General features: G+C 36.7%; 2 protein-coding genes across 2 annotated transcripts; both read left to right on the top strand.

Moving 5' to 3' along the window:
- Positions 1-3,812: 3,812 nt before the first annotated feature.
- Positions 3,813-4,939, top strand: LOC113782420. Its single transcript, XM_027328313.1, has 3 exons — positions 3,813-4,226; positions 4,310-4,691; positions 4,785-4,939. The coding sequence occupies exons 1-3, from the start codon at positions 3,813-3,815 to the stop codon at positions 4,937-4,939; spliced, it is 951 nt and encodes a 316-aa protein (XP_027184114.1).
- Positions 4,940-4,971: 32 nt separating this feature from the next.
- On the top strand, positions 4,972-5,412 carry LOC113782419. Its single transcript, XM_027328312.1, has one exon. It carries the CDS (start codon positions 4,972-4,974, stop codon positions 5,410-5,412), a length of 441 nt encoding a protein of 146 aa, XP_027184113.1.
- Positions 5,413-10,777: the final 5,365 nt, after the last annotated feature.

Here is a 10,777-nt window from a genome sequence, read left to right as displayed (position 1 = left end):
TTCACCACATTCAACAATTGAGGCAAAGTATGCTGCAGATTATTCATCTGATAGTTCATAACAAACTGTGAGAAAGAATCTGGCAGAGATTGGAGCACTAAATCAACATTCAGCTCCTGATCCATCTTAAAGCCTAATTCGGCCAGTTTTTCAATTAGCCCAATTATTTTTAAGACATGCGGAGCAACAGGTGCTCCCTCTGCCATCTTGCACCTGAACAATTCTTTAGAGGTATCATATCTAACCGTCCTTGATTGTTGTTCAAACAACTCTCTCAGGTGTAGTACAATATCATACGCCCCCATGTTCATGTGCTGCTGCTGAAGCTGAGGAGTCATGGAAGCTACCATGATACATGAAGCTTCCCTATTGTCATCCTTATGTTTCTTATAAGCATTTCTAACAGCAGCAAGTGTAGTAGGTCCAGGCTCTTGAGGCATTGGACCATCAAGTACATACTCAATTTTCTCATGAGTGAGAACGATAAGGACATTACGATGCCAATCAAGAAAGTTCGTGTCGTTGAGTTTGCAATCAGTAAGAATAGTACGAAGGCTCAAATTGTTACTCATTCTACAACAAAATGAAAGATAGAATTTGTTAGAAAAATGTTTTGTTTAATAAAATCATAAAAACTTCAAAATTATGATTTTATTTCCACTATTTTTTTTCAAATCAATTACCCTTTAAAATTGAATCGGGAATTTCTAAAATTCCATAGTGGCTAGGATCCTATCTTAATTTATTTCGACCTTGAGTGTGTCCCAACAAATCGAAAATAATTATGAAAGGTAGGTACTTTTACCAATTACAACTTATTGTAATTCCTAGATCAGTTGGGTGTCAACTCTTGACTTTAAATCTCTATGAATCAACCCAACACTTGCCTCTAAAATTAATGATTTTGAGTGAATCCCAACAAATCATAATTTTAGCTAAATCAAATCCATCATTCTTGAGAACATTTCTCATAGCAAAAACACGTAGTAAGTAAGGCAGTCTTGGGTGAATCCCAACAAGCTAGCACTTAATAACTACTCTAGTTTTATACTATAATGATGGAAGGCATTTTATTGATTTAATATTATAGTTGAGGGATTTGTCTCTTTTTTCCAAAAATATTTTATAATTAAAATTTTTTGAAAAAATTGCTCATTTGGTCTCATCAATAAACATGCATATAACCATTTCAAACTTATAAACATGAATTTAAATCATGGATGGTTGTGGATATTCCTAAACTAATTTCCCCGGCCATTGGGGAAATTAGCATGTGACTAAAACCTTTAATATCGAGACGAACTCCTTCGTCGTCGTATGCATCCTTTCTCCTTTTCAAATATAAATTATATAAATTCCTATCATCTATTTCTATCTATTGTACATTACAAATAGTATAGAAGAAACCCCGAGTTACATTCGGGGGGAATTTAGATGAGAAAAGAAATTACAATTAGAAAATAAGAAAGGCAGGACACGCAGGCCCTATTTTAAAATTAATCACAACCATTCAAACCTAGAATGATTGTAACCATTCAAAATATCACAATCATATTGCGTACTATATCCACAACCATCCACCATGCATTCTCATAATTTAAACAACTTTAAATTAAAGAAAAGCACGTAAAATAGGCAATCTCAATTCATGGATTAATTGGATTTAATTCCTAAGGTCCCAAACAAATTTTGGGTCCATGCATACGCCAGAAATATTGGTAAAATTAAATTTTATTAGGTCAACTTTATCCTCAACTAATTTGAGGAAAGAATGGGAAAATAATTCAAATTAGTTCTAAATTAATTCCCAACCTAATAATATATGAAATAAATGATTCCATAACACATTTTAACAATTAAAATGGGATTTAATTCAGAAGATTGCCAAAAGTTCAAAACTTCAAGTTTTAGGAAAAAAAAATTTTAGTTTCCTAAACCACTCTTGCAATCGTTTTCTAGCATCACTGGCGACCACCACTGGCCACCATTTCTACTGTCACCACCCCTGGGTTCTGTACTTATCACCAGTGGCAACGGCTCCCAGCAGTAGCTCCCAGGTGGTCGCAACAATGGAGCTCAGCTACAGCAGCAACCTGCTGCAACTTTTTCTTGCATAGGTTGCTGCTGCAATTTGCAGCAGTTTTGATGCATTCTCACGCCTTAAAAACTCTTGGTTTGCTTACCCAGCAACCACCAAGAGCTATAGCAACCCCACCACCACCAAGGAAGCCTCCCATGGCCTCACATAGCAGCGGTAGCCCTTGGAAGATCGCTGGCAGCAATGTCGGCTGTTGCAGCAGCAAAACTGCTGCACTTTGGCTGCAAACCTTTTTTTTTCATAAAACTAAGAGACCAGAAACTCTTGCAGAGCATCAACAGAGATTCAGGTCTGATTCCATCTCATAAGAAAAAGAAAACCTGATAATCACGTTGGACAGCTTGACCTGCAAATGCCCGGCAAAGTGATGATCAAAATTCAAGTTTTGATTGAATGAATAACCAATAAAATCTGTAACTTTTCCAGATTTTAAAGGTTAGTCAGAGGCCTCAAAATTTCAGAAAACCAAACCCATAACAATGCTATAATCAGATTACAGCAAACTTGTTCATTCAAAGCTTTCTTGGCTAATGCAAGGGATTAAGATGGAAGAATATCAGACTAGTCGGAATCGTAACAAGAGTCCAAGGTGCATGAAACCAGTTCCAAGTTTCCATATAGTCCCAATATTTATATTCCTCCGAAACTTATTCTACACACAATTTCGTATCAATTAAATCCAACCAGTAATATTAATCCATGAATCCAAAATTGCTTAAAATCATACGTAAAATTCTTAGGGATGGCTCTGATACCACTGTTGGGTTTTAGGGATACTACGCAGCGGAAAAATAAAAAATTTTTTCCCTCAAACCATCCAGGAATCACCCTAGATTTTACGTATGGTGCACTAAAAGTAGGGTTTTAGGATTACCTTAATCCAAGCGGCGTCTCCCTGCAGCGTTGTTTAAGGATGGTCAGCCCTTGAGCAGTCCAGTCGTCCTGCCTCTACTGATATCCACGCTAGAGCAACCCTGGATCGCCTCACGAACTATGTATTGAAGAGAAAAAGGTGCTAGCCTTCTTACTCTTTTCGAACGTATATTTTTTCTCTCTCTCGTATGTGACGCTCACAGACTCAATTTTTCTCCCGGTTTTCTTTTTACCTCATTTCCTGTGCAAAATGTGCTTTTGGGGCTCATGTTGGTAAATTGTTGACATTCATCATCAGCAAAAAGGGCATAGACATAGATCCAATCAAGATTAAAGCAATTCGAAAATACTCCTTCCAAAAACTCAGAAGGATGTGAAAAGTTTTTTGGGGAAGATCAATTTTTTTGGTTGATTTATTGCGCAGTTAACATCTACATGTGAGTTTTTGTTTAAATTATTGAAGAAGAATGCGCCCATGCACTGGAATGAAGAATGTCAGTAAGTCTTTGACAAAATTAAGGATTACTTGTTGAATCCTCTGGTCTTAGTGCTACCCTAGTCGGGCCGACCTCCAATTATGTATTTATCTGTACTTGATGAGGCCGTGGGATGTGTCCTAGGACAACATGATGATTCTGGAAAGAAGGAACAAGCCATTTATTATCTCACCAAGAAATTTACATTTTATGAGGTCAATTATTCTTTTCTTGAGAGGAGTTGTTATTCTTTAGGTTGGGCAGGTCAAAAGTTGAGGCACTACTTGCTCAGTCACACTACTTACCATATTTCTCGTTTCGACCCTTTGAAATATTTATTAGGAAAGTCGATGCCGACATGACGTATGGCAAAGTGGCAAATATTCCTCTCTAAATTTGATATTGTTTTCATAACCCAAAAGGCAATCAAAGGACAAGTTATAACGGACCACTTAACGAAGAATGCAAGGGAAGATGATTATCAGCCATTTCACGCCTATTTTTCTGATGAGGAGATCTTATTTGTTGGCACATTGGAAGACATGAACGAACAGTATCCTAGGTGGAGGCTATTCTTTGATGGGGTTTCAAATTCTTTTGGGGTTGAAATCGGAGCTATTCTTGTATCTCCTAAGGGAAAGCATTACCTTTTCGCTGCTAAGTTGCGATTTTCTTGCACCAACAACAAGGCCGAATATGAAACTTGTATTTTTAGATTGCAAATGGCATTGAAAATGAAGATTAAGGATTTGATAGTATTCAGTGATTTCAACTTATCTGTGCATTAACACTTAAATAGTGAGTAACTCAAGATTCAAAAATTATGTTGTATCATTGTAGTCTGCTCAATTTGGCTGATAAGTTCAGAAGTTTGGAGTTCAGGCATATTCCTCGTACTCGCAATGTCTTCGCTGATGCTTTAACCATCTTGCCTTCCATGATTCGACATCCAAATGAATTGATAATTGAACCTATACAGATTCAACTTCAAGGAAAGTCGGCACATTGTCTGATTGTGAAAAAAAATTCTAATGATCATCCCTGGTATAGTGATATCAAAGAATTCATAAAGACGGGATCTTATCCTCCAGATGCCGATTCAACTGCCAAAAGTCTCTTGTGTAGAATGTCATCAAAGTTCTTCTTAAATGAAGAAGTGTTGGATAAGAAAACATTCGATTTTGGTCTTCTAAGGTGTATTGATGAAGAGGAAGCTGATTACATGATAAAAGAAGTGCACAATGGTATATGTGGATCACAAATGAACGTGCATTTATTGGCTAAGAAAATCATGAGAACGGGATATTTCTGACTTACCAAGGAGCATAACTGTGTAGGTTTTATGAGAAAATGCATCAAGTGTCAAATGCATAGCAATGTTATACACGCTCCTCCTATAGAACTACATAATATGACTGCTCCATGGCCATACTCAATATGGAGAATAGACTTGATTAGAGCTATTGATCCTTTTGCCTCGAATGGGCATTGATTCATCCTGATGGTGATTGAGTATTTTACCAAATGGTTGAAGCAGCATCTTACAAGCATGTAACTAAGAAAGTAGTAGCTAATTTTCTGAGAAACTACATTATCTGTTATTTTGAGGTGCCAGAAACATTGATCACTGACAATGCAAAGAATTTCAATAATGACATAGTAGATGGATTATGTGAGCAATTTAAGATTAAACACCGAAATTATATAATCTATAGGTCTCAGATGAATGAAGCTGTAGAGGCCGCAAATAAAAATCTGAAGAAGATTATTCACAAGATGATGGAAAGACACCATGATTGGCATGAAAAGTTACCTTATGCATTAATGGTTTATCGGACTACAATCAGAACTTCTATTGAGGCAACGCCTTACTCTCTCATGTATGGAATGAAAATGGTATTACCCGTAGAGGTTAAGATCCCATCCTTGCGCATTTTGATGGAAATCCAGTTGGAGAAAGCTTAATGGATTAAGTAGCGGCACGAGCAATTATCTTTGATTGACAAAAAGTGGTTAATAGTTGTTTGTCATAGACAATGTTATCAAAGGCGAATGGCTCGTGCTTACAATAAGAAAATCAAATCTCGCCTATTTGAAGAAGGGGAGAAGGTCTTGAAGCGAATTCTCCCAATTCAAGATGAAATTAAAGGAAAATTTGCCCCAAATTGGCAGGGACCCTTCATTATCAAGAAGGTATTACTCGAAGGAACACTCATTCTCATGGAGATGGACAGATAGATTTTTCCTCAGCCAATTAATTTAGATATGTGCAAGAAGTTTTTCATCTAATTATGTAAATTTTCTTTTGGGAACTACTGCATAGGGTGGATTTAAAGGCGGGCCTTCTTCCTTTTAAATTAAACACTTTATCCCTAGTTTTCCCTTTTCAACCTCCAGAATGACCTACTCTTTTGTTTGGTAGTCCCTTGAGAGTCGTAAACCCCACAGTGGGGAAGGTTTTGTTTCTCACTTGATTTTTTTCAAAAAATAAATGAAAAGAGCGAAAATATATATACCAAATAAAGGAAAGAAAAGAGAAAACCCAGTCAAAGATTAAATTGGGGCAATTTTTTAGGTTTAATAGCCCTACACTAGGGTAAATTTTATAGGATGCGATCTCAGAATTATTTTAAACCCCTTTAAAAGATCTGCTTTCAAGCCTTCATGATTTTAACACCCACCCAACCCCATTACAAAAGGTAAAAAGCTCTCGAATTCTGCCTTTGGCAGTATTTCTAATAGAAATTTTTTTAATCAAATGGCAAATGATATAAATACATCTTCACCAATTTTGCAAGAAAAAGACTGTCTCACCGATGTCATCAATCTTGAAACATATTTTTGAATCAATAGAGGTTGGAATTAATGTTATTCATTAGGTGAAAATCCGAAAGGACACTTTTTCAAAAAAAGAAAAAAAAAAGAGAAAAAAACACAAACAACACAAAAAAAAAAAAAAAAAAAACAAAAAGAAAGAAAAAGAAAAAAATAAAAAAATAAAGAATAAAAGAATAAAATGGGTGGGGGCAACCTTAGTGAAAACCCGAAAGGGCGCTAAGGTAAGGATTCCGAGTACAAAAATGAAAAGCAGAAGATTGGATAGTTGGTGACTATGTTCATTTGGATTTCTCTTTATACTAAGATTCTTTTGGCAACACTGAATTTCAGGAAAATGATATCAGAAGGGGTCAAATGTAACGTTTCTCTCATCATAGATTGGCCATTCAAATTTTTATCTGAGTTTCTAAGTCATTTTTTATTAACATAATAAAACCATTTTCTCGTTGAAAATCATTATCTTTACTTTATTTTTGTGTCATTGCATGAAATAATCTTGTTTTAAACTTTTATATGCTTTTTATTGAATTTTGGTAAGAGACAATCCCCATAATTTACAATAATGGGTATATAGATGAGTATGTCTCGTGGTATACAACATGGTTGGTTAAGAACAGATACTAGAAGATCTAGAACAGACTGCAGAACAGTTCTAAATTGATCAGTTTCTGGACATCTAAAACCTCATGTTTACATGGTTCTTGTAGACACCAAATTTTTGATTTTTAACTTTATTGGTTTAATTAATTTAATTTATAGCTTTATTTGTTTTAATTTTAGGTTTTTTATTTTTTTTATGTTTATTTTATTCTATTTTTATTATTTTGTCCTCGGGTTTCTTATTTTTGTTTGATTTAAGGTTAAAAGCATTTTTTCTACATACTAGATTTCAGGTAAAAGAAAAAAGAAAAAAGAAGAGAAAATCAACAAGCAGAAAAATCTTTTGGCGTTTTATCTTTTATTCCCGGTTTTGCTCATTTTATTTGATGTTATTTTCATTTTTATTAAGTTATTATAAAAAAAAAAAAAGAGCAAGCTCACACGGGTGTGAGCCACACAGGATCCGAACCCTTGCCTTCATTTTTGCAAGCACAAGGTACAAAGCTGCGAAGAAAATTCCAGTTTCATTTATTCACTCCATTTTTCTCCTCCGTCGGATTCGTTCCACCAAAAGTCCCTAGCTTGATCCAAGGTTTGTCATAAATCATGAAGATCTAAGGTTGTAAAAATGTGCAAAGATGGAGTTTATTTGTGTGCCTTAGATTTTAGGTTTCGGGAGTAAGTTGCTGGTATAAAAGCTGTGGGAAAATAGCCGCAGCCAAGGAGGGAGGGGGTGGGGAGTGACGGCTAGGTTTTAAGATAGAGAGAGAGTTGGGGGTTTGACAGACGGCTGGAGGGAGAAAAAAAAGGGAGTTGGCGGCGGAAAGAAAGAAACTGAGGGAGAAAGCAACCGAGAGTGAAGGGAGTAAGGGACAGCTGGTTGAGTAAGGAAAAAAGAAGGACCGGACAGCAAGGAAAGGAGGAGGAGTTGTGAGCGGCTGGGTAGAAAGAGCCAGGGGGAGAAACCGAAAGAGCGGAGAGAGTAAGGAGGAGAAGAGGTCTGGTGCTACTTCCCCAAGGAGCAAAGGGGCCGGCAGAACTGTTAACCTTCACTTCAGCCACCATTTCAGCCCTCCATCATCACCGGCAGATCTTCACCGAGGTATTTCAGTCATGAACTCATGCCAAGTTTGTATTTTTCTGTTGTTTCTGTCTTGGTTTATGGTTGAGGAACGCATGGGGCTTTGACCTGGGGTTTTAGGGACAGTAGTTTGGGTTCCTCGGTGGGGGCTCTATGATGAACTTAAGATGCTTTTGTGTTTATGACTGATATTTGTGACAAGCGAGCCCAGGAAATTGCAGATTCTCTTCCTTTTATCAGATTTGCGCGACCATTGTTTCTGGTTTTGTTTTTTTTGGTTCCCCTGGTTCGCGTCTGTTTGTATTGAAGTCTGTCATCAGATTGATGATTGTTTCATCATGTTAGCTCCCAGTTCTTCAAGTGCATGAAGTAAAAAAAAGAGATTTCCGCTGTTTCCTTGCACTTCATCTGCATTTTTGCTTCCCAAAGCTGTGTTTATAATCTTCTTAATGGAAATCAGGGACAAAAGTCATTGGTTTTCTTTCATGCGCATTTTCTTTTGATTCAGGTTTAGTCTGCGTTGTTTTTCTGAAATTTTGGGTCAAAGTTAGCCCGTGTCCAGACCACTTTGATTTGGTGTCTGAAATCTTGTTGAATGTCTCCCTTCTTCCTTGTTTCGCGTTCTCACATTTCTGTCCATGGATAAGCTAGGAACTGCCTTGAATCATTTTTTTGATAGCAGCAGCTTGGAAGGGTCCTTTTCTTTTCTTTTGGATCGCTGAAGTGGTAGTTGGTTGCACTTTCTTGTTGTTGTTTGCTGCTTATTTGAGATAACATAAACAATATGTGCTCTGAAAGCTGCATTTAGGAAAAACATAGCTTTGAAGATCAGTAGCAGTAAGAACCATGCGCTATGTGTTCAGTTTGCTTGTTTGGGTTTTGATGCATCGAGGAACTAAAGTGTCTTGTTCACAAGTATAGCCTGTCTTGCTCCCTTGTGATGATCTTAATGCTTGGTTGAAGAGTAGAATGTTCTTGGTTGAATGTTTAATGGACCGTTGCAAGTATATGATGAAAGCTCCTCGGCTGCATTTTTTTTTCCTCCTTCTTCTTGGCCTGAAGCCTCTCCGTGGGAACTGAACAATCATAATTGGATATAGAGTTTGGACATTTAGGTAATGTCGGCTGAACAAGTCTCGAGTAAACTTTATGTATTTGAATCTGAAATTCGAATTTGGAAGCAAAAATGTAGCAGGCCTTCACTTTAGGTTGCAGAAAACTTGCGGCACTTTTTCCTTTTTCCTCTATTGCTGTTTTGCTGTTTGCTTATATCCTTGATGATCAGCTTCATTTCCTTTGCTTCAATCCTGCAATAAAGTTGCATGAACCCAGAATTTGCAGAAGGCCGTGTCCTTCGGTTTCTTTTGTGCATGATCTGGATAAGAAAATCTTTGGGGAATGCATAGTATATAGTTGTTTTTTGATGATAAGATGCATGAAGTATTGTTTTGGGCTCAAAAGATTGTTGTTGTTGGGACTTTATCATTTGCGTTCTGATATGGAAGTCATAGCAGCGGAAATTGCAGAAACCAGCAATGATAAAGAAAGCATTCTTCGTAGTTTTGCATGAAAACTTGCATGAAAATGTTCTAAGAACTGCAGTCTAGTCCCTTGTTTCTTGGATAACTCAACTAGGACCCAATCAATTGAATAATTTCATCAATGTGGTCCTTGGCAGCTTTAATTTTTGCAATTTCATTGCTTGCTTGCTTCAATTAACTACCATGCTTTGTTTAAATTGCATTTCATTCATGATTTTAAGAGCTTTATGGTCAAAAGAGTTTGTACTTGCATATTTTCTTTAATTGTTTCAAATTAAATTGGTGCCTTGACCTTTTCTTTATTTTTGGAGGGTAAATAAGCCATTTCACCCCATTAGAGCTCCAACTCAAGGGAGGTACACCTTTTCCTTTATTTTTTACTTTATTTGACCCTACGTGTGTATATATGTCTTATGTGTGCAATTGCATGACTTTAAGTGTTTATTTCATTTTCACCTTATTTATTTCTTTAGTTGCTTAGTTTTGCTTTAATTTTAATTCAATTTCATCATTTGGGAGGCACTCGAATGCCAAAATCGTAATAGTTAGGGATTTAATCGTTTTATTCCTTCTATTTCCCCTTTTAGATTGTAGTAGGGCTTCCCCCTAAAATGTAATAGCTAGGGCCTTAATTGCCTTGTGTGTTTTGCATGTCTATGTGTTATGTGTTTAATCGCTTTCTTAGGTTTTGGCATCTAGATATGTATGCTTATGTGTTATGTGAATTACGTGCTCACATGTCTACTTGCTTTAATTATGCATATTACTTATATACGTTTGTATGATGGATGCAAATGCACGTAACCGTGGCTAGTCCAATGCTAGTCATGGTTGTCCCCTCGAGCTCTTGCAAGTCCAATACTTGTGAGAGAGCGTAGATGTGGGCTAGTCCAACGCTAGCCCTTAGGAGCCCTTCGCGCGTTAGATCATGTTTTGTATGACTACACTTCATCTCATGCATATTTTTCACCTTTTAGGGCTTTTTATCATTTTGTATGATATTCTCCTTATACGTATATCCCTTCCCCCATATTTTCCCTTATATGTATATTACTCGTCCCTTTTGTATGAAACATGACATTAGAATTGCATTTCATTCTAGAATTAGGATTAGGGAAGTGCATTTGCTTGATTAGATTAGGGAGCCCCTTGAATATGGGATATGGACGAGTTTGGCTTTTCTAGCCTTAGCACGCTCGTATTCCCTCTATTAAAGGGAAAATTGAGTCACGAACATTAGTTCCCCGTACCCGACATGATGCACTCCTTT

This window comes from Coffea eugenioides, chromosome 9 (assembly GCF_003713205.1).
Source record: "Coffea eugenioides isolate CCC68of chromosome 9, Ceug_1.0, whole genome shotgun sequence".
Taxonomy (NCBI): domain Eukaryota; kingdom Viridiplantae; phylum Streptophyta; class Magnoliopsida; order Gentianales; family Rubiaceae; genus Coffea; species Coffea eugenioides.
This window is presented reverse-complemented; position numbering and strand designations above follow the sequence as displayed.

What these genes read in the sequence shown, in the direction of transcription:
- LOC113782419 (XM_027328312.1), top strand. Translation starts at nt 4,972, where the DNA reads ATGGTTGAAGCAGCATCTTACAAGCATGTAACTAAGAAAGTAGTAGCT.
- LOC113782420 (XM_027328313.1), top strand. Translation starts at nt 3,813, where the DNA reads ATGGCAAAGTGGCAAATATTCCTCTCTAAATTTGATATTGTTTTCATA. An exon ending in TCAGTGATTTCAACTTATCT is followed by an intron (nt 4,227 to 4,309) that starts GTGCATTAACAC and finishes TTGGCTGATAAG; the next exon opens with TTCAGAAGTTTGGAGTTCAG. An exon ending in GATAAAAGAAGTGCACAATG is followed by an intron (nt 4,692 to 4,784) that starts GTATATGTGGAT and finishes ATAACTGTGTAG; the next exon opens with GTTTTATGAGAAAATGCATC.